The following is a 24,698-nucleotide window of genomic DNA, read 5'->3' as shown; positions in this document are numbered from 1 at the left end:
GGGAGAGTCCAAAACCTGAAGGAGTTTAGTGCTACGAGTGCAAAGGGTTTGGGCACATCCAGTCAGAATGTCCAACATACTTTAAAAGGAAGAACAAAACATATCTGACAACACTAAGCGATGACTCAGACAATGAAGAAGACACCAACACTAATTTCGTAGCATTCACCGCAAATCATCAGAATGACAACAGAAACGAAAATGATATACAAGAACTGCTAGAGTCATATACACAGCTGCATGCTAAATGGGAACAAATCATCACAATTGCATACCGCAACTCATACATGAAAATCAGTTTCTAAAAGATGAAAAAGAGAGTGATGAAAAACGCCTCCAAGAAACTCAAAAAGAATTGTTAGAATCTAAAAATAGGGAGGCCAAACTGTTACAAGAAATCAAGGCACTAGATGGAATTCCTAGATCTCCAAATCCAGTGTCCAATGAAAGCCACTCTTCTGAAAATCCTGAGGTGTCACAACATCACTTTCAACACCGAAGGAGAATCAGATGCTATTACTGCCACAGATTGGGACATATAAAGGCGTACTGCTTCAAAAGACAAAATGATCTCTATTACAGACAAAACAACATAGATTGGGCAGTACAAAGCAAAAATAACAACAAGAAAATCTGGGTAAGAAAAGATCAGAATGTCGCATACACCTCAAAGACTAGCAAAGAACAAAACGTATGGTATTTTGACAGCGGGTGTTCAAGGCATATGAATGGAAATCCAGAAAACCTGGAAAACATTCAGTATAAGAATGAAGGACATGTTACCTTTAAAGATGGAGGAAAATGCCAGATCATTGCAAGCGGCATCTTGAATGTCCACAGGCTGCCTAGGTTGCCAAAAGTCCTCCTAGTACAAAGTCTAAAAACAAATCTAATCAGCATAAGTCAACTTTGTGAAGATGAACTCAACGTAGAATTCTCTAAAGACAAATGCACTGTGTTTAATCAGAATAACAAGCGTGTCATGATGGGAAAAAGGTCCACAAACAAATGCTATACATGGGATGGTGACCTATCTGGTTTATAGACAACCATCAAGCAAAAACAATCACGGCACCAACATATGGGACACATAAATTCTCATGACATCAAAGGGGACCAAGAAATAGATTATTCAGGTTATTCATCAAACAGTAGGGCTTTCAGTGTAGACAGTACAATGGAATCCATGAATGTGGTTATTGATGACACAATTTCAAATATAACCACTAATGATGACGAAAGTCCCAGAGTTGTTGGAACAACTGTTCCAACACCTCTGACTACTGTTATGCAGAATCACAAAACAGAGACAGAAACCAAAAAGGAACAGGAAAAAGTACATTCAATTGGGAACTTGAAAATTCAGAAAAATTATCATTTAGAAAACATCATAGGGGAACTCAATCAAGGAATCAAAACTAGAGGGAAGAAACAAGATTACCTCAAAATGGCCGAAGGAGACTATTGTTTCACCTCCAAGTTTGAAACAAAGAATATTGATGAAGCACTAAGAGATAAATTCTAGATAGAAGCCATGCAAAAGGAACTACAACAACCTCAGGAAGTTTTTAGAAAAAAAAAAAAAAAAAAAAAAAAAAAGGGAAGAGAAAAGATTTTTTCTGAGCAGGAAGAGAAATCAAACTCCGTAACAATCTAATGAAACCAATCATAAATGCCTAGACGCTGGGAAACAGATGTGTTTTCAAGAATAATAAATCAGTTGTCTAAAGAACAAAGACTTGAAGAAGAAGCAATCGTCCGGCAATGGCTTCTCTGGCGGCGGAAGAATGGATTCCCTTGGCTTTTCCGGTTTCTACTTTCTACTCAGCCTCAGCTTCCTCTTTCTTATGATTGGTTGCCGAATCTGCGGTGATTTTGCTTTTCGCTTCGTCGGCCATCGCATTCTTCAAGGCTACAACGCTTTTGTTGCAGAATAGCTTTGGATGATGGAATCTGATGCGTCGAAGAGTTAGATCTCTTATAGGCATGGCCGATACAGATGCGCCTCGGACATGACGTGGCACTTGTCGGCGGCGAATTGGTCGTGAGTGGTGGCATTACGGGATGAAGAAATTGGAGATGCAGATGATGCACACCCAATTCCATATAACCAACCCGCCCATCTACAATGGCGTCTACACGGGCCTTCTGACGAGTCGCCTTTCGGAGGAAATCCAATAAAAAAAATCCTCCACTTACGGATAGCTGTCAAGAAATCAAGAAAGGAAGCCAGTGTGCTCCTTGTTTATATAACTTGAATAGATGATATTCTAGGTTATACGGGTGGCAGCTCATTTAGCTCATAAACAGTGATGAAGTCACAAACAAAGATTCAAGACAACACTCATCAAATAAAAGAGATACAAGAAATCAATTAAGGGGGAGAAGAATCAGAAATCAAGCCACTATGAGATCAAGGTTTTTGCCAAAAATTTGACAAAGGGGGAGAGTGTTAACTCAAAGTGTTTTGTCAAAGTTATGTGCAAAAAGAATTCCAATTCTATAAAGGAATACTATTCCTAAGAGGAATAGCTATTGAAGAATACGAGTTCTAAAAGGAATTGTTATTGAAGATTTTCTAGTTCTAGTTTGATTAGGAATAACTTTGTTATTCACGAATCTGTTAGGAGTAGCTACTATAAGTAGGGGTTGTCCTTTATTGTAGAATTCAAGCATTCAACATTAATCTGGTGAGGTATGAGAGTCTTTGAGAATAGGATACTAAATTCCCCTAAAAAGTAGTACATGTTTTTAGGTTTCAATAGTTTGGTAGGAAAGACCATTCTATTGTCTAATCTCAAGTTCCAAACAGTGTACTTTAAATATTGAGCTTTTAGTGGATTTAGGCAAATTATCAAATTGAGAAATGCCTCACAGATTAAGGTTGTTTGCCCGAACTGCGTTACATATTGTTTGTGTTACAACTTCAGTTTCGAAATCACTGTGTGTTGCGTTTTATATATTTCAAAGGAGAAAACCGTCACCGACGAAAATTTCTACCGTCGACTCGGGCAAGCTGTTATTTCTTTCTTTTTTTTTTTTTGGGTGAAGTTTTTTATTTAAAAATTATTAAAATTGTTTTTAAAAAAATTAATTTGATAACCGCCATGTCATCTAATTACGTGGTCAACAGGTCAGTTTGAGTTTAATTGCTTTAATTTGTCCGGTTCAAGGACTTAATTGTAGTTTTTTTGAGTTGGATTGCCTAATTGTATTTTGGTGTGTAGTTCAATGGCCTATTTGACTCTTATTCCTATTAAATATATACTAATATTGTTTGAGGAGATTCCGGCAGTAGGATTTGTGGTTAGAGTTCTATTAAGACTTTAATATTATAATTAGATTAATGTTGTAGTTATAATTCTATATTAGACTTTAATATTAGAATTAGACTAACGGTGAATTAACGATACTTAATGGAGAATTTAACTGATCGGATAATCATATAATTAAGGATAAATTAGAAAATCTCAAGAAAAAATTAAAATCTGAACTATTCATTTGATTTAATAATTTGACGATCATTTTTTCTACTCAATGTTTATAATTAAATAAATATTTGAATGTATATCAATGCAAGATTATATATGAGAAGTTCAACATAAGTAACTTAATGTCTAATTTGTTTATTTAAATATGGAGTTAATACCCAAAATGGTCCTCGACTATAGTGGTTTTTCTCAATTTTGTCCTAAACGACTTTAGTGACTTAATGTAGTCCTAGAGTTTTGTGTTTTTACTCAATTTAGTCCTAGACTTTTATGTTTTTGCTCAATTTAGTCCCCCATTTGTTATTTCGTCCATTTGTTTTTAAATAAATAGACAATTCATTAATTTTAATATTGGCATCTTTTTACTCATAGACATGTGAAGTGCGAAATCATTCTTTTTTTTACGAATTACTCCGAGAATCACTCCTAAACCTGCGAATATAAAATTTGATTCGTAGGTCTCGGTGTAATTCGTGCAAGAAAGAGAGATTTCTCACTTCGCCGGTTGAAAGTAAAGAAAGATCAATATTAATATTATTGAATTGTCCCTTTATTTAACACCAATTTGGCGAAATAACAAATGGAAGACTAAATTGAGCGAAACACAAAAGTCTGGGACTATATTAGGTCACCAAAGTCGTTTAGGACGAAATTGAGAAAAACCACTATAGTCGAGGACAATTTTGGGTATTAACTCTTTAAATATGTAATTCATAGTATATGAATAAAATGTAATATAGGAGATTCATTATAATTGTTACTAAACTTTTTTTAAATAGTAACCAAGTATTTTTGTTGCCAAAGGTTCTAATATATTTAATGAATGCACATATATACAAGATCAATGAATGAATCAACGGTACCAGTCCTTTAGGTGTTTTGCTCAGTGTTCATTTAGTTCAACCATTATTGTTGAATAAATTATTATGGATAAAGAAATTCCCAACTTAAGGAATTTTGATGTAATAAAAATTTAAAATTTTTAATTATAATGTAACCCAAAGATATTGGATGATTGGTAAATATGATGTAACCCAAAGATCAACATGCTAAAGAAAGTGTTTTGGTTATTCAACAGTTTGAAGCAACAATTTGTTCCAAACCATTGAAATTACAAACATTGCAATTTACAATATTTTCACTTAGCGTTTTTTTAGAATGATTTCCCCAAAACACATCTATATTTTTAAAAAAATTATTATTAAAACAATAATTATTATTATTATTATTATTATTATTATTATTATTATTATTATTATTATTATTATTATTATTATTATTATTATTATTATTATTATTATTATTATACCATTAGGTCATTTTAAATGTTAATTTAAATAGCGAATTTTTTCAAATATCTTTTTACCAACCGTTGATATAATTCGCTGGTCAAATCCGCTAACGCTAACGGCTAACTGCTGATTGTCAAACAAGGATATTGCGAGATAGTTTCCCATTTCAATTTGTTGTGTGATTTGACTACTATTTTTGTCAAGTAGTTAATATGATTTGCTTAATTATATTTTTTTTATTTTTTTAAAACAATTAATAATAATAATAATAATAATAATAATAATAATAATAATAATAATAATAATAATAATAATAATAATAATAATAATAATAATAATAATAATAATAATAGGGAAAATTGTAATTTATACCCCTCACAAATATGTCAATTATCAATGTCACCCCTGAATTATCAGTGGTGTAAATGTAGCCTCTCAATTTTCAAAACGTGACATATATTGCGCCTCTCCTAATATGAAGAAGGGGAAAAATTGTTGTCGACGGAAGGAGAACAAGCGAAGAAAGAAAAATTGAGGAAAAAACGTGGTCTTCGAACAAGAAAGACGATGCGTAACCACATTTACATCACTAATAATTCAGGGGAGGGGCAATATATATCACGTTTTGAAAATTGAGGGGCAACATTTACACCACTAATAATTCAGGGGTAACATTGATAATTGACATATTTGTGAGGGGCATAAATTATAATTTTCCCATAATAATAATAATAATAATAATAATAATAATAATAATAATAATAATAATAATAATAATAATAATATTATTATTATTATTATTATTATTATTATTATTATTATTATTATTATTATTATTATTATTATTATTATTATTATTATTATTATTATTATTATTATTATTATTATTATTATTATTATTATACCCTTAGGTCATTTTACATGTTAATCTAAACAACTAACTTTTTTCAAATATCTTTTTACCAACCATTGATATAATTCGCTGGACAAATTCGCTAATATAATCCGCTAACCGCTAACTGATTGTCAAACAAGGACATTGCAATGTAGTTCTCACTTCAATTTGTTGTGTGATTTGAATACTCTCTTTGTCAACAAATCCCTCAAGTAGTTAATATGTTAGGCTTTATTAATTATATTTTGTTAATTTTTTCATGGTATTAATAAAATATTGGTAAATAAATATATAGCATTATTTTGTATTATAACTTTGATATTTAATTAAAAAATAGTGCACAAAAAAGATAATAGACAATGTAGTGAATATAATCAATTGATGAATTTGAATGTAAAGAATTTTTAAATTGGAGAAATATAAAAACAATATAACTAATAAAATTATTTCTCTTAATTAATTTATTGATAATGAATATATATATTTTTTAATAAAGACATTGTAGGGACAATGTAGCCTCGAATATAATTAATTGATGAATTTGAATGTAAAGAATTTTTATATTGGAGAAAAATAAATATAATATAACTAATGAAATTATTTCTCTTATTTAATTTATTGATAATGAATAATTTTTTTTGAATAAAGACATTGTAAACACATAATTCCAAATTAAAGAAATGCATATGTATTATTTTTTGTTGTAACTACTAAATTATTATTTAAGTTAATAAGAGTAAAATAGAATACTAATTATGCCAACTTTGACTGAGATGAGGTTCAGACCTAAGACCTTTCTTATTGAAATCAATGAGTAAGTTAACGGTGAACTAACAGAAATTAAAGGAAAATATAATATTTAACAGAAAAGTTAACGGATAATCATATTCATTAAGGATAAATTAGGAAATCTTATGGAAAAAAATAAAATCTGATCAATCTAAGTCATTCATTTGATTACAAAATTTGACCGTCATTTTTTCTACCCATTATAGGCCTAACTCTCTTGGGTTCTTATTAGTATATAGTATAGTAGATAGTAGATAGTAGATAGTATAAATATCTTTTTACCAACCATTGATATAATTCGCTTGTCAAATTTACTAATATAATCCGCTAACCGCTAACTGCTGATTGTCAAAAAAGGATATAGCGAGGTAGTTCTCACTTTAATTTGTTGTGTGATTTGAATACTCTCTTTGTCAACAAATCCTTCAAGTAGTTAATATAATTGACTTTATTAATTATATATTTTTAAATTTTTTCATGGTATTAATAAATTACTTGGTAAATAAATATATAGCATTATTTTGCATTATAACTTTGATATTTAATTAAAAAATAGTGCACAAAAAAAGATAATAGACAATGTAGTGAATATAATCAATTATGAATTTGAATGTAAAGAATTTTTAAATTGGAGAAATATAAAGACAATATAACTAATAAAATTATTTCTCTTAATTAATTTATTGATAATGAATAATTTTTTTTAATAAAGACATTGTAGGGACAATGTAGCTTCGAATATAATCCATTGATGAATTTGAATGTAAAGAATTTTTATATTGGAGAAAAAATAAATACAATATAACTAATGAAATTATTTCTCTTATTTAATTTATTGATAATGAATAATTTTTTTTTTGAATAAAGACATTGTAGACACATAATTCCAAATTAAAGAAATGCATATGTATTATTTTTTGTTGTAGCTACTAAATTATTATTTTTAATTTAATAAGAGTAAAATAGAGTACTAATTATGCTAACTTTGATTGGGATGAAGTTCGAACCTAAGACCTTTCTTATCAATGAGTAAATTAACGGTGAATTAACAGAAATTAACGGAAAAGATAATATTTAATGAAAAAGTTAACGGATAATCATATTCATTAAGGATAAATTAGGAAATCTTAAAGAACAATTAAAATCTGATAGTCATTCATTTGATTAAAAAAGTTGACCGCCATTTTTTCTACTATTATGGGCCTAACTCTTTTGGGCTGTTATTAGTATAGTAGATAGTAAATAGTAGATATATAATAGATATGTTTTAGAGAGTGAGTTCCATTTTTTGTCCTACTGTTATAGGCAAATTATGCTGTGCATCCGTATGCACCATACATGGTGCATACGGATGCAAAAACGACGTCGTTTTAATAAAACGCGCGTCTCCCCTTTAAAAAAAAAAAATCAGGTTCGATTCCCAGCAACAACATATGAACTAAAATTCCATAATCGATGAACTATAATTCCATAATCGATGAACTATAATTCCATAATCTAATCTATGAACTAAAAATTCCAGAATGAATGAACTAAAATTCCATAATCTATAAACTAAAATTTCAGAATCGATGAACTACAATTCCATAATCGATGAACTATAATTCCATAATCAATGAACTATAATTCCATAATCTATGAATTAAAATTCCAGAATGAATGAACAATATAATGTTGTTGCTGGGAATCGAACCTGAATTTTTTTTAAAGGGGAGACGCACGTTTTTTAATAAAACGACGTCGTTTTGGCATCCGTATGCACCATGCATGGTGCATACGGATGCACAGCATAACGATTGACTGTTATAGGGGCGTTTCCAATTTTAGTCCACCTTAATTTTTTTGCCACTTTATAACCACTATTATTGAAAGTGTTCCACTTTTAGTTCCACTGTTAGTATTTCCATCAAGAGGCCGTGTTATTTTGACCTTTCTTATCATCCAAGACTATGTTTGACTAAAGAAATGAGAACATTAAACCTAAAATCTAAGAAACCTCGCCGGCCCATGTTGGGACGAACGAAACGATGTAGCTTTGACTTCCCATTCTCGTTGTTCGAAGAGCCATCTTCGAATATCAGAGGAGGAGGACGAAGCGCCTGGATTAAGAGAAGAGACAAACATAAAAAGACCAAAATACCCTTTGATTATACGGCCCTTTACGAAAATATTAACGGTGAACTAAAAGTGAAACGCATTCAATAACAATGGTTGTAAAATGGCAAAAAAAATTAAAGTGGACTGAAATTGAAAACGCCCATGTAACAATAGGACCAAAAATGAAATTCACTCTATTTTAGAAGACAGCACACTCCTAGCTACTTACTCAAAACTGAGGATAAGGTAATTTCTCTTATGGCAGTCCAAAACCTCATCCAACTTATACTACAGCTTCCACACCTTATCCATTAGAAATGTCTTGTGACTTAATAATTCCTCCCTCTTATCTGCACTCTTCTTCTTCTTCCTCCTTTCTCTGTAAGCAACGGCTACAGCTTTTTAATGCGTTTCCTTTCAAGCTCAGAGTACCCGTTTCGACAAGGCCTCTGATTGTTCAAGCCGAGTCCAGAACCAGAGAGGAGGACCGGATTGCGACCCAGTCTCGTATCCCCAACAAGGTAATTCCGATTACACCTTAGCCTATCGCTTTATTATAATAATAATAATAACAATCCAATTACCGTTACTGCTCACAACTGTTTGTAGGTTATTTATGCTGATTCCTATGGATTATGTTGTCCTGAAGCTTTAATTTGAAAGTGGAATGAGAATGCCATTCTTTAGGATAAGAAAATCGCAGTACAAGGGATTCTAGTTTAGTAGTTTTTTCACCCTCTTATCAATTTACAAGAATACCCCATCATGATACCATTCTTGAATGGACTTTATCCAACAAACCTTCTCCATACTTTCCAGCCATAGAAGGTTCACTCACAGAAAACAAGCAATCTTGGACAAAATAGGTAGTGCAATGAAGGATTCCAATCCCAATTTCAGCCTTTACAAGTTGTTACTTGAAAATTCCAGTAGCAGTGATCCTACAATATCTTTCATTTATGCCTGCTATGGAGTTTCTTGTAGGTTCATACCTATAACATGGCACCATGATTTGTTTTTCACCACCTTGTTTTGGCACCATAATTTGTTATTGACTGCTGTTGCATGAACTAGAACCATTTTTTGGGCCAATATAAAACGTTCCTTGACTTCCTTCACTGCATCTCTATGAATACAGTTTTCATATGGTTCTGAACAATGATTTGATGGTCATAACTCATAATCCCCAATAGCCCAATGCTTTGCCAAAATGCACTCATATTAAGCTCATTGAAAGTAATATAGTATTTGATGCGATCACCAAGGTTCCTGAAGCACACATCTGCAAAATACACATCCTTCTTGTTGTTTGTGGCTTAGCCAAACTTGATATGTGTCCAATATTCTTCCTCATACTTTAAAGCACTGACGGAGCAGGGCCACTGTTCATACTAATAGTGGTACACTGTGTGTGTGTGTGCGCACATGTGTGTTTATAGAATCAAGATGCTGAACGGAAGGGTCAGGATCTTCAAACACTTGCCCGGAGGTTCTGGAAAGTTGCTGCTCCCTATTGGTCCTCAGACGATAAAGTTCAAGCTAGGTTGCAGCTGGCTGCAGTCTTTGCCCTTACTTTAGGGACTACTGGTATCAGTGTCGGTTTCAATTTCCTTGGTCGTGATTTCTATAATGCCCTTGCCAGTAAGATTTCATGCCCGCTTTTGCCCCGTTCTACATCACACTCCACTCTATTACCTTGCTAACTATTCATCTTCTTCAATCAAATTCATGTAAGACAAAGATCAAGAACAGTTCACCAAGCAACTATTGTACTACCTTGCTAGTTTCGCTGGTGGTATTCCGGTGAGCTCTCCACCTAGCTGCACTTCCTTATATACACATTGTTTCATCTTCTCTGCATTTGTTACTGAAATTTGGCTGGCATCATTTTACCATTGGGGATGATGTGTATGTCTTTTGTTTCTGGTTTCTCTGTTCACATAAATGTCAGAATTTATTCAATTTAGTTGTTGCTTTATTACACAGTTTGTTTTAGTCTATTCTATTTGCATGCTGTCCACCAAATATGCACTTTCGTACAGTGTATATACAAATACCAAGGTTGTAACCGTTCTTTATACACACACACACACACACACACACACATCTATTTATTTATTTATATTTGTGTCCATAGGATTGGAAAAGACAGACAAAATACTTTTGCTTTTGTTCCTTATGACCTTCAATCCTGTTTATACTTTATACATATATTTTGCAGGTTTTTGTGTTGAGAGACTATGCACGTGAAACACTAGCATTAAGATGGAGATCTTGGATGACAAGCTATTACATGGAGCGCTATTTGAGGAATCAGACTTTTTACAAAATACAATCACAATCAATAATTGACAACCCTGATCAGCGAATTGTTGATGATTTGAGTTCCTTTACAGGAACAGCTCTTGCATTTTCTTTGACACTTTTCAATGCTGCAGTAGACTTGATATCTTTTAGCAATATCTTGTATGGCATCTATCCACCGCTTTTTCTCGTGCTTCTTGCATATTCTATTGGTGGAACAGCTATTAGTGTATTTCTTGGAAGGGTAATGTTCCCATCTTTGAAAGAATTCTACTGCATTATCATTTTCTATAATTGACACACTATCTTGAATTCCCCATTATATGACATCTTTGGGACATTATCACCTCCAAGTAATGGTGGAAATTGTCTTGCGTTTTCAGGGATTAGTGACCCTCAACTTCATGCAAGAGAAAAAAGAAGCAGATTTCCGCTATGGGCTAGTGCGCATTAGGGAGAATGCTGAATCAATTGCATTTTATGGTGGTGAGGAAAATGAGATGCAACTATTGCTACAACGTTTCAAAAGTGCTTATGAAAACCTCACGGTATGGAACATATACCCTACTGTTTGTCTATGCTTTTTAGTTTCAGTCTTTATTGAAGTATATGTGTTTCATGCCTTCATATATCTGGTTAGCCTCACAATGAAATACTTGAACACTATAGACCTCAGATGAGGAGAAGTTTAGGTTTTATTGCAAAACAGAGTCCTTTCAGAACACTTCTATTATTTGTAAATCTCATTTGGTTCAGCATCACTAATTCAATAACATTGTGTTTCTGAAAGTGGATGAAGTAGCCTCTGGTGGAGTCATTTCTGCACTGCTTTCAGTCTCAACATTTGTAATTATAATTTATAAAAATGATATGTTAGTGTGTGAACCAAAATAAAAGAAGGAAACATAGAGTGAATTGTCTATGCCTTAATTGTACATTATTTTAAACATTTTTATGCCTTTGTTAATGTGTATTGATGTATTCTGAATATGTTTGGTGATACCTGTTATCTAGTATAAAGTTGTGTACAAAACTACAAATTATCTTCTTACATTTGCTTTCTTGTGCTTCGCTTGTGCTTGCACAGAAATTATTGATATCTTCCAGGAATTTGGAGTTTTTCACAAATGGTTACCGCTATCTGATTCAAATTCTTCCTGCTGCAGTTGTCGCACCGATGTATTTCTCTGGGAAAATTGAATTTGGGGTCATAAATCAATCTGTGTCTGCATTTAACCATATTCTTGGGGATTTCTCCTTGATTGTTTATCAATTTCAGGCTATTAGTGCATTTTCAGCCGTCATTGACCGACTAGGTACTTTATCTTGTTGACTTTGCACTTTTATGCTAGACCTTTTTTTTCCCCCCCCAGATATTTGCTTTTCTTGTGTAATGCCTTGGTGATAGCACATGTTAACTAGGCTTTGTTACTAGAATCCTGCTGCTTAAGTTTTTGCATCACTGGAAGGGCATATTCAGGTCAAGTCATTTAAGTTGGTTAAGAGATTTATAAATATTGTGATTTAGATCCATGGCCCTGTTTGGTAAAATAGATGTTAGCTGATAGCTGTTAGTTGTTAGCTGATTGTGTTAATTAGAGGGTATAAATAGTTGAGAGAAAATTACACTTTTGGTCCTATGACTATAGGGGAGGTGGTAATTTCAGTTCGTGACTTTTAAAACTAACAGATTTAGTCCTTTTTAGTACGCTTTTTTTTACACATTAAGTCCTTCCGGCCAAATCACCGGTGGATTTTGGCCGGAAAAACACAATCCCTTAATTTATTAAATATTTGGGGGGTAAAATGGTCAATTCAGATCCTACTTTCTTCTTCCTTCTTCTTCCTTCTCCTTCCTTCTCCTTCCTACTTCTTCGTTCTTCTTCTTCCAATGAAAGATGGATGGGTATCGATCGAGATCGAGATCCTATCCAATAGATAATACAATATTCATATTATTAATTTGTATTTGTTGATGATCTTCAACGAACGGAAAGCTGTTTAGTAATGACAGTCCACCAAAGCTGGGACGGAGAAGACAAGACTTTGCTGTTGCTTGGCTGAGAATTCAAACTTGTTGCCATGGCCACCTTCTTCTTCTTCTTGTTGGGCCGGCAAGTTAAGATCAAGGGAGAAAACGGCAGCTCTGGGATTATCTCCGACGCCGTCCGATGACTCCGTCGCCTCCTCGTCGTTGCTACTACTGACGGAGGCGGCTTTTGCGGTGGCGGCTGTGTTGATAGGCGCCGCCGGCCTGTGCCTCCGCATGTGGCCGCCCAAGGCTTGCCCGGAAGAGAACTCCGCACAGCAAATCGAGCACTCGTGAATCTTGGCCAGCTTGCTAGAACCGCCGTGTGCGGCTGAGAGCGGCGGCGGCGGGGGGCTTTGTTTCTTGACATCATCGTGATGATGGTGATCGTAATGGTCTTGATGGTGATGCTCATGATTATCCATATGCTCATCAACAAATACAAATTAATAATAAGAAGAAGAACGAAGAAGTAGGAAGGAGAAGGAGAAGGAAGAAGAAGGAAGAAGAAAGTAGGATCTGAATTGACCATTTTACCCCCCAAATATTTAATAAATTAAGGGATTGTGTTTTTCCGGCCAAAATCCACCGGTGATTTGGCCGGAAGGACTTAATGTGTAAAAAAAAGCGTACTAAAAGGACTAAATCTGTTAGTTTTAAAAGTCACGAATTGAAATTACCACCTCCCCTATAGTCATAGGACCAAAAGTGTAATTTTCTCAAATAGTTGATAACATTAGCTGATTGTAGAAAAGTGTTTGGTAAATTAGCTGTTAGCTGATAGCTGTTTGATATAATTTCTTTTTCCAAAAAGCTAATTGAAAAAGTTGCTTGGAGTAGCTTTTTGAATTTTAGCCTTTCGAAGTTGCAAAAAGCTAATTAACCAAACATTTATATTGATATTTTAACTAAATCAAACAATTAATAGTGGTCAAATAAGCCAAAATTGGCCTATAGGCCAATTTTTTACCAAACAGGGCCCATAACTTTTAAAATGTGGTATAATAAGGTCAAGGTTATGACTTGGTTATTCCAATCTGCAACTATGAGTTTCTTGCCTAGTCTATCTGGATTAATTTGGGATTGTTAACAAAAGTATATATAATGGACAGGTAGTTTTGTGCTTATGTGTATCATGTAACCAACATCCTGATACAAACTTTAGATGTTGATCAAACCCTAGAGAAAAATTGAAATTACTAATGTAATATTTAGCAAGAAATGACAAATTTCAGTGTTATCACTTATCACTTGTTTTAAATAGGTAGAACTTAGATGTTGTCACTTGCTAGTACTCACTTCAAGGGTAGATGATGGCTAACAATTAAATCTATTTTGCAATATGTTATATGTAGATGCTAACTTGTTAGCATTTGAAACAAGGTTAGATGAAGAGAGTATAATACCCGGAAACAGGACAAGATCTTTTTTATTGGTTTCATCAGAGAAAAGATAATAAAAGAAACAAGCAGAGACAAAGATCAATGTCTTTTCACTTCAAGGCCAGCTGCATCTTTGTGAAGCATTTGGAGAATGAGGTTGGGAGGGTAAACAGGAAGAGACGTCAAAAGACTAGAAGTCTTTTTTTAAGAGGGTAGGATGTTGCAGATGTAGGGCCGATGAAATTGCTAAAGACGGGGAAGGAGTTCATGAGGGTCTCTATTTCTATTGCAAGTTAAATAGAAGTATATTATTGTGTGGTGGAAACATCAAACTATACATCAAAACCGTAATTTCGTACATCTAACATCTGATATATTATTGAGTAGCAGTTTTTTCCCTACCCTTATTTTGATTGGCTATACTTGTAGAGTTATAGTTTCTATAGCTTAATTGGGGCCCAATGATTATCTGTAATAGTATTTACATGTAAATTTTCAAGTTTTCTAATCTGTAGGTGAATTTGATGACATTTTGGATAGCAGCACCAGAAAAAATAATGAGTCCACAGAAGAGATAAAATTGAAGTATTGCTATCTAAGCAGTTCAACTGACCTGCATTCAAATGGATCCATTTCATCCAGAAAATGTGTGAAGGTATTGCGTATTGAGCACTTGACCCTACAGACACCAATGAGTAAAGAACCTCTTATAAATGGCTTGTCATTGGAGGTTTTTGAAAAGGATCATTTGCTGGTCAGTTCTAGTGTGCATTTCAAGTTTCTAACTTGTTACTTGGGATGATATATAAACTTTGAGTGAAATGATTACTGTTATATAGTTCTATTGACAGGTTACAGGACCAAGTGGGAGTGGCAAAACTTCATTATTGAGAGCTATAGCTGGTCTTTGGAACACTGGAAAGGGAACTATAACATTCTATGCCAAACATAAAAGGGAGTTACCTCTTTCTTCAGATATTGTTTCTTGTGAAGTCATTTCAACAGATGAGATAAATGTGGACAGTACTGTGCATAGAGAGAAGAATCGTGGAGGTGTATTTTTCCTTCCACAAAGGCCATATATGGTTTTGGGAACACTTCGTCAACAGTTGTTATATCCAACTTGGACTGAAGATTCGGATTTTATGGCGAATCTCACTGAACAAAGTCAACAAACTGGTATGCCACTTTAGAATCTTTAGACTGTGTATCTGCACCACTTTTGTGGCATTGGATGTCCAAACCACACCTGAATTTAATTGGATATACATGACTTAAAAAGATTTTAGTTCTTGTATCTTCTGAGTGCAAGGGCATGCCTCTCAACGTCTTATAAACTTAATTTTCTCTATTTATGCCTTTAATCTTTAACTTTGTTCATTTCAACTGTATGTGATATAGCTAGGACAAGGAAATGACCTTATCATCAGTTTTGGGTCTTTGTCCTTGACCAAGTTGAGTAAGTAGAAGTGTGCTGTCTTCTAAAAAATATTAAATGGTTTGATGCTTAGCTATTTCTTACATTGAAGTATGGAATGTAGAACGTGAACTGTATATTTGAACTGATGAAAATGAACTGTACAAGTCTACTATTTATACAAGCTTGTAATAGGATTCGCCAAGCTCTCAACCACTCTTTTCAAATTCGAAATGAGTTGATGAAGAACTATTCTCTTGACCTCCCTCAGCATTCTCTAACACTCCCCCTCAAGTTGGAGTATAGATTTTGACCATACCCAGCTTGTTACATATATAAATAACCTGACTCCTACCAAGCCCCTTCGTAAATAGGTTAGCCAGCTGATCACCATTCACCACTACGAACATGTACGGTAGATATCAACCCCTGTTGCACCTTCTCCCGTATAAAGTGACAATTAACTTCAATATGCTTAGTTCGTTCGTGGAAGACAGGGTTATTCGTAATGTGTATTGCAGCATGGTTATCACACCACAACTTCACTGGTAACTTCATCTCCATTCTCCACACCAACTTCACTCAGGCTATTGTGCCACCCAGACTATTTCACTCGTCACATGAGCCATAACTCTATACTTTGACTCTGCACTAGACCGTGCCACAACACTCTGTTTCTTGCTCTTCCATGAAACAAGATTGCCTCCTACAAACACACAGTACCCTGTCATAGACCTTCTGTCACTAGGTGATCCAGCCCAATCAGCATTAGAAACACCTCAATGTCCGTGTGTCCACGATCAACATACAAAATCCCTTTTCCAGAAGCACTCTTCAAATACTTCACGATCCGAATAGCTGCTTCCCAATGAGTTTGCGTAGGTGCACTCATAAACTGACTCTCCATGCTTACTGAAAACGCAATATCCGGACGGATAATCGTGACGTAATTAAGCTTCCCTACCAACCTCCTATATCTCTCTGGATTTTCAAAGGCCTCCCCCTCTCCGGCCACAAGCTTGACCCCTTGATCCATGGGAGACTCACACGGCTTCGATCCCAGCAAACCCCGTGTCCTCAAGTAGGTCTAACACATATTTCCTTTATGAAAGAAATATGCCTCTCCTGGAGCGAGCAACCTCAATGCCTAGGAAATATTTTAGAACTCCCAAATCTTTAGTATGAAACTTGGTCCCAAGGAAGGATTTAAGGGCATCAATTCCACTCGCATCGTGATTACTATGTCATCCGCATTGTGACTAGTTGAAGGTTACGAGGAAGACACTTTTAATTGATTAAACATGACCAATTCCTCATCGATCATCACAACTACATGTCCTTCTAGTTTGGTGACGGAGTTCGCAAACCTTTGTGGTCGAAACGCCTTAGGACATTGGTTGCGCAGATGACCGGGCTCTCTACAATTGTAGCAGACTCTTTGTCCTCCTCGGCCTCCTTCACGTCCTCAAAACCGACCACGTCGACTACTGGTAGTCTCATCACCATTATCTCCCTGTGACAAAAGCATGTCTTTTGGCCATATCACATCACCATTAGAATTCCCTGATGCGTTTTGGACCATGGAAAAGACTTGGTCTAATGATTCCAAATCTCTACTCCAAGCAATTGAGACCTAAGAATTTCATGTTCTTTATCTAGCCCTGAAATCCTACTGAAAACATGCAATTGATCCCGCTGTTTTTTCATTTTTCCCACGTCAACTGTAATAGGCATAGTAGTAAACAATGCTTCACTCACATTTTTGAAATCATAATAATAGTCTCTAATGTCTCGCCCCTTTTGAGAGGGACGATAAACATCTTCTTATACAATTTTCTGAGATTGTTTGGCCCACTAAACCATTTGTCTACCAACTCCACACATCTTTCTTAGTCTTACAATGCTGCAGGGATAGTATTATTTTCCTATCAATGCAGTTAATTTTTCAGGACAAGAAGACTTTATCATCTTTTTTCTATTCTAAGGCTTCACGGCTTCACCCGGTTTTGTTGGGCAGGTTTCCTTTAAATGACCATCTTTACCCATGCCTCCCAAGTTAATTTCAATAACAAATTTCCATTCCCCAAAATTGGACCTGTCCGGTGCAAGCACCACATCAATCAACTTAGATGGGGTTGACACTACGGTAAAAGTCCTACCTTCAGCCATTAAATGAACTGTATAAGTCTACTATTTATACAAGCTAGTAATAGGATTAGCCAAGCTCTCAACCACTCATTTCAAATTCGAAATGAGTAGATGAGAGCTATTCTCTCAACCTCCCTCAACATTCTCTAATATGGAATATAGGAATTAAAAGTTAACTTGGAAAGAAAACAGTTGTAAGAGTTAGCAAAGGCTAAAATATCCTTCACCAATTCTTCCCTACCTCTTCAATTTCATAAAGATTCTACACCAAAAATCCCCAACAGTGGAGCAAAACCCTACAACCATCATTTTAATTTGTCATATCATGTTGGTAGTTGGGAAGGTGGTTGGGGTTTGAGGCCAGAGCCAGGGGGAATTGGGAGAGCTTTCTGGTAGGTTGAAGTTGGATGGGTGGAATTATTTTGAAGGTTATGCATTTTATTCATAAAACATTCTTACCCTCATGAATGGTTTCAGACATTTTAGTCAAGTGAATGGAGAAGTTTAAATTTATTTAGTGAAAAATTACACCAAGTGAACACCCATATGTTTTTTGATCCATCTCAGGTAATATGTTGCACATTCTAGTAGCTGCACAGGTTGTCATTTTTGATAATCCTCATTTTTCTAGCATGTGGAATGGGAATTAAACATCCTATTGCTTTCAGTGTTTATTTCATCTTTCATGCTTCATATTGCTCTCTTGACGATGTCTAGCTCAGGTATACGTATACCTGAGAAGAATCAGAGAAGATATTCTTGTCTTCATCCTGAATTTTTAAATTTTTGTTATATGTAGATTCTCCATCATTCTTGGCGCGTTCTCCTAAAGCACAGTATGCGGATGTAGATTCTAAAAAGCCCACAACGGATGATCTAATCCAAGTTCTAAAGGATGTTCGGCTTGGGTATTTATTATCTCGTTTTGATGGTCTAGATTCTATGCATGAATGGTCAAGTGTTCTTTCCCTAGGAGAGCAACAACGTCTTGCATTTGCAAGACTATTATTGTCAAAGTCCTACTTGGTTCTACTGGATGAATCTACGAGTGCTTTAGATGAAGCCAATGAGGTAATTATTGGCTGATAGTCATGTTTGATGTTTCTGTTTCACTTCCTCTATATTATCCATGTGTGTGTTTCAGTCTATTTGGAATTTATTGATATCTTTGAACTAGCTGCTGAAACGCCAAGATCTAAGAAGTTTGGATCCATATGGTTATTTGTGTTACAGGAGCATTTGTATCAGCTAATTCAAGCTGCAGGGATCACATATATAAGCATTGGTCACCGTTCAACCCTCTATAAATACCATAAGAAGGTGTTGCAAATATCGTCGACTGCTGATCCAACGAGTACAAACCCAAATTGGTGCATTGATTTCATTCCATAGGACAACACTCCTTGTTATAATATAGCTAAGCTGAAGAAATCTTGTAAATAGGAGCAATTTTACAAGTGATTTACAATATAATTTGTACAGGGTTCGGCTCAGCATCTATCCGGAAAGTATTACGAGTTTATGGGGTGTTTGGTTGGATGTAATTGAAATTATTTTTCTACTTTATTCTATTGCAAGACAAATTACAGTGTTTGGTTGGAGGGAATTGCAATTTCATGGAATTGTAATTTTCTCCTTTTGTTGAATTGCAATTCATGGGGTGCTCCTCATGAATTGCAATTCAATGCTTGTGGGAAAGGAAAAAATGGGAAAAATGACAAAAGTACCATTAGTGAATGGTGATTGTTATTATTAATATTACATAAAAATATTTTGGTCTTTATACTATTTTATTTTATTCCTTCTCATTCTCAATAATTCTATTCATTCCTACTAAACAATGTAATTTAAATTCTTATATTATTCACACTGTATTCTTTTCTCACCAAATTGTAATTTTTTGGCTGAGTACTATGATGCTCAGTAATTTTCTTTAATTTTATTTTGCATGTGTAGTGTAATTTATTGTACCTGTAAGGACTGTCATCCCAAGTTCAAACTATCGTAGCAAATGAGATATTTTTAGTTTTGAAAGCAGCGCAACCTATAGTACTAGCAACTACCTAGAAAGGGTACGTGGTTTGCGCATTCTAATTTTTTGTTGATTAGAGTAACAAGGGTTAAGTTTTAAGCACACTTTTAATAATGACTATAAATTTCTCTTGTTATCTAAAAAACAAAAATTCTTTTCCTTCGTGCGGTGTAGCATTTGGGAAAAAAATGACACCTTCATCATAAAAAATTATAAGGGTACTAGTTTTTACACGAGTATTGCGCAATTGATTTAATGCTTAATTTTTGTATTTAAATAAAAAATTCAAAGTATATCAATGTAAGATTATATAAGAGAAGTTTATTATAGTTGGATTAAAATTAATGTTTGTACTTTTATAAAAATAATTATCTAAATACTTATTGTAGTTGTTTGAAAATTACACTTTTGGTTCTATGACTATTGTGGTCTTGTTAATTGAGTAAATACTCAAAATGGTCCATCGACTATAGCTAAATTCACAAATTGGTTATCGACTTTCAATTTCAACTAATTAAGTCCTTAACTTTGTAATTTTAACACAATTTGGTCCTCTGTCTATTTGACCATTTGTTGACTGTGATTTTTGAGGATATATATGTAATTTCATGGTCCATCGTCGGTTTTTTAAGCTTCCGGTTGTATTTTCAGACCGCACTGTTACATTCGAATCCACTGCCGAAAGCAATCTACCAAATCCGGTCGCCTTTCTTCATCCTCCCTTTGGATTCAATGTAGTTGAGTTCGTACCAGAGCGAAGAAGACGGCGTGTTTCTGAACCGGTGCAACGTCATCCTGGAGGCCTCCACGTGCTCCGACGAGAGCTGAAGGTTCTTCTGGAGATCGTCGATCATGGTCAACAAACGGTCAAATAGATGGAGGACCAAATTGTGTCAAAATTGCAAAGTTAAGGACTTAATTGGTTGAAATTGAAAGTTGAGGACCAATTTGTGAATTTAGCTATAGTCGAGGGACCATTTTGGGTATTTACTCTTGTTAATTTGAGTATTTGATTTTAAAAACTATCAATTTAGTCTTGTAACTATGCAATTTTTAACACATTTGGTCCTTCTGGTCAAATCGTCGGCCAAATGTCACCGGAAAAACATATTTTCTTTAAAATTGTTTAATCATGGGGTTAAAATGGTCATTTTAAGGTAAATGTTCTTCTTCTTCCTTGATGCGCCTGCGGAAAAGCAAAATACACTGTTCAAAATACGCAGGTGGGTGATGCGCCTGCGGACAATGTTGTTTTTCTTCTTCATTACTCAACGCATTTTGGCCGGTGCACTCAGAGCAGCATGTGGGTGCTGGGCAAAACACGCTTTGCAAGAAAGAAGTAAAATATACAAAATGTACCCTCTGAATTCTGATCGAAAACCAGAGGCGGAGACGGAACCACGTGTGACATCCCGCAAATCTAAATTCTATTTAGGGATTAATTAAGTAATTAATCCTAATCTAATGGTAATTTATTCTTTAAATTCCTGAAAATTCAATAGTTGGGGACTAGTAATTGACTAGTCAACCCAAGTCAAGGTGTTGTACCTAAAGCTTTGAGAATAGTTCCCTTGTTCCCTTACACTTCTTCATCTTAGTAAGGGTAATGAAGACATTTCACCTCATATTTGTATTCCAAGCTAACCTAGAAGACACCTTTCATTCTTTCCCTTACACTTTCAAAACATAAGTTCTTCCTTCTCTCTAAAATTTAGCTAGCTTTTCTTCCAAGCTAAGTTGAGGCTTTCCAAGATCTTCAAGGTTTGTCTCCAAGATGCCACATTTCCTACTCTTGAGCATCTAGGAGGGTAAGATCTTTGTTCCTTTTGTGTTTTTAGTGCTTACTAAGGTATCTTTTTCTAAAGATGAGATCTTTATCGTCTTTTGGTGTGTTCTTGAAGTGGGTGTTGAAGGTGAACCTTGTTAGGAGCTTTGAGAGGTGTTATAAGTCAAGGTTTAGTCTTCAAGAGGTAACCCATGCTCTACAAAATCTATTTTCATTACCTATATGATGATTTATTGGATTCTACTTGTGATTTTGCTATGAAATGTGAGTGTTGATGCATTGTCTTGTGAAAATGCATATCTAGAGCTTGTTATTAGGGTTCATGTATGCAATTGCTTGGCTATTCCTTTGATTCAAGTCATTTTGTTGTATTTGGTGAGATTTTGGGTGTTTTGGACTTGAATTTGAGCTTGGTGTTGAAAATTCCCGAATGGATTATTTTGTTCAGGGTTGTGTACCCGCGGGCGGAACGGCGGGTAGGGGTCCACCCGCGGGTGGAACGGCGGGTAGGGGTCCACCCGCCGCCCCACCCGCGGGGTACGGGCGTGTGGAACATTGGTTCCCGCGGGTACAGTATGGTGGTTGTGTGGGGATTTGTTCCCCGTGATTCTTTTGACTAGGTAATTGATGTTTTGACTTCCCGATGTTCTTTTGTTGGGCTATTTGAGTGTCTTCTTGATGTTTCGTATGTCTAGAACTATATGGTAGGATTCCATGTAGGATTTGATGTCTTGAATCGTGCTAAGTGTTCAACATTGTGATTCGTTGAACCATGATGAGTCTTGTGTGTTCTTCGGAACTATGTTTTGTTTACCCGTTTGATAAGCATGCTAGTTTGATATTGAAATGCTAGCGTGTGTGGTTTGTTCTTCCTTATTGTGGATGATAACTTGTGTTGATCATCGTTGATGTCGGATTGTAGTCCTTCCTTGATTGAGTATGGTTTCATATCTTCGTTGTGATCCGTTGATTGATTTCTTTGATGAATGTGTGTGTTGGTTGTACCTGGATTGCACGATTAATGGTATGGGACATTAATCACCAAGGTACAGATGTGGTCTTTGTGGTGGCCATGCATGAGTTTGGTGGTTTGTTATCGTAAGTATAGCTCACACGGTTTGGCGGTTTTGTGATGTGACCTTGCAATGTACCCTCGTGTACTGTGCGTTCGGTGGTTTTGTTTGGCGGTTGTTGGAGGGGGAACGACGGTTCCCCGGAGGCAAAAGGTTGGACTTGGAAGTACAAGGTGGCACTCGGAGGTAAATGTTGGAACTGTAATAAGGCCGGGGGTAGGCATAAGGTTGGAACTTGGAACTTGTGACATGAAGTGTCATTGTGGCATGAAGTGCCAGTGTGTGGATATTTATCCTTATCTGTTGAGTTATTCTGTTGTTGCTCGTGTCTTGATGTGTTTTCGGGATGTGTTTCCCCTTGTCCTTGTTGTGAGTGATATAGAGTCTTGTGGTTGACTTCTATCTTTGGCTTTGAACCGATATATACAGTATTCTGTTTCAAAATGATTTTGTATATACTATCTATGTATTATACCTACCATGTATTGGTGGGTTACTAGCATCATTCGCTGACCAGGCGTCGTCCCATTTATTTGTGTGCTTTTCAGGTCCCAAGTAGTGGCGAGCGCGATCTAGTGATGGATAGAGTAGTTCCCTCAGACTTTGCTAGCTTGTTATGGGCCTGTGTGCCTTTTATGATGAACAGTAGATAGTTGTTGTTTTGACCTTGTTCCTCGTTTGACTGATGATGTTGATGTTGTTTTCGCCTGTGCGTTCACCTTAGTGTGGACGTGGCATAACACTCTTCGTTTTCCAATTTTTATATAGTTAGACTTCCGTTGTGTTTGCTTATATTATGGTTAGATTAAGTTTAAAATTGCCTGGAAATCGGGGGTGTTACACCACGGCGGTCCGGCGGAGTTGCTAGCTCGCTGCGGTTTCGGGAGTTCGAGTTGTGCTTGTCTCATCGTCGTCTGCTATGCTCACTGGAGAGGAATTACCCTGCAACACCGCCGACAAAAATGGACTGGGTGAAGCCCGAATAAAGTCCATCGCCAACTTCACGTACCAGAAGGAGATGGAGCAGTGGACGGCTCAATTGCCCACTTTGCCTCGGCGAATTTCAGGAAGACGATTGCCTCCGGAAAGCTTTTCGAAGTTGCAGAACCTCAGGTTTCTTTGAATCAGCCGGAATTTTCTCTTCGGCGGGATTCCAATGGGGCTTGGTAGGCTCCGGAGCCTGCAGACGCTCGATCTTAGTTACAATCAATTCTCCGAGAGCATTCCTCTGGCCATCGGAGCGTTGCCGGCATTTTCCAACGTTATTCCGGCCACTCGTTGTCCACAAAATTCAATGAAATGCTTGCAATTTACGCCTAAACCCATCCCCAACACTTCCATGTCGCACTCCTGCTTCCCCAACACTTCCATGTCGCACTCCTGCTTCCTTCTTCACGTACAAGATGAATAACTTTTTCCTATTTTTTTAAAGCTTAAAATGACCATTTTAGCCCCATGATTAAACAATTTTAAAGAAAATACGTTTTTCCGGCGACATTTGGCCGGGAGGACCAAATGTGTTAAAATTTGCATAGTTACATGACTAAATTGATAGTTTTTAAAGTCAAATACTCAAATTAACAAGACCACGATAGTCACAGGACCAAAAGTGTAATTTTCTCTTGTTTTCGTTAAAATACTTAGTTTTTAAATTTTGTTAATTCGTTTTTGGATAGGTTTGTCATTGCTTTCGTGTTCATTGTTTGTCCGTTTCTTTTTGTTACTAGTGTCTTATGTGCAATTGAATTATTTGTGCTAATTTGCAAAAAGAATTGATTTGAATTTAAAATAGGTCAACGATATTATTGTTATTTTTGGGTGATTGTTGTTTCAATTTCATAATTATATTAGATTTAAAGGTGTTGGCTTTGTTGTATGAGTTCCAAACATGGACAGCCTTAGAAGAATAAGTATTCATTACTTGCACAAAATGAATTAGAGCATCCATAATAGTTTTACTCCG

General features: G+C 35.4%; 1 protein-coding gene across 3 annotated transcripts; it reads left to right on the top strand.

Moving 5' to 3' along the window:
- The first annotated feature begins 8,804 nt into the window (after window positions 1-8,804).
- LOC109180041 (ABC transporter D family member 2, chloroplastic) lies at window positions 8,805-19,881 on the top strand. Of its 3 annotated transcripts, XR_002054130.1 has the most exons (11): window positions 8,806-9,085; window positions 10,004-10,205; window positions 10,300-10,367; window positions 10,786-11,112; window positions 11,252-11,416; window positions 11,956-12,184; window positions 14,795-15,033; window positions 15,131-15,458; window positions 18,644-18,915; window positions 19,078-19,370; window positions 19,754-19,881. XR_002054130.1 is itself a non-coding variant. In XM_019329848.1 (10 exons), the coding sequence occupies exons 1-10, from the start codon at window positions 8,882-8,884 to the stop codon at window positions 19,234-19,236; spliced, it is 2,193 nt and encodes a 730-aa protein (XP_019185393.1). In that variant the 5' UTR covers window positions 8,806-8,881; the 3' UTR covers window positions 19,237-19,410. The 3 variants fall into 3 exon arrangements, 2 of the variants coding, with proteins under 2 accessions (XP_019186464.1, XP_019185393.1); XM_019329848.1 differs by lacking the exon at window positions 19,754-19,881 and having other exon boundaries at window positions 19,078-19,410; XM_019330919.1 differs by lacking the exons at window positions 10,004-10,205; window positions 10,300-10,367; window positions 19,754-19,881 and having other exon boundaries at window positions 8,805-9,085; window positions 19,078-19,410.
- Window positions 19,882-24,698: the final 4,817 nt, after the last annotated feature.

Source organism: Ipomoea nil, unplaced genomic scaffold (genome assembly GCF_001879475.1).
Source record: "Ipomoea nil cultivar Tokyo-kokei standard unplaced genomic scaffold, Asagao_1.1 scaffold0019, whole genome shotgun sequence".
Classification (NCBI taxonomy): Eukaryota; Viridiplantae; Streptophyta; class Magnoliopsida; order Solanales; family Convolvulaceae; genus Ipomoea; species Ipomoea nil.
This window is presented reverse-complemented; position numbering and strand designations above follow the sequence as displayed.

Coding starts and splice junctions, on each gene's coding strand:
- LOC109180041 (XM_019329848.1), top strand. CDS start 8,882: ATGTCTTGTGACTTAATAATTCCTCCCTCTTATCTGCACTCTTCTTCT. Junction 11,417..11,955: donor GTGCTTATGAAAACCTCACG/GTATGGAACATA, acceptor GTGCTTGCACAG/AAATTATTGATATCTTCCAG. Junction 12,185..14,794: donor AGCCGTCATTGACCGACTAG/GTACTTTATCTT, acceptor TCTAATCTGTAG/GTGAATTTGATGACATTTTG.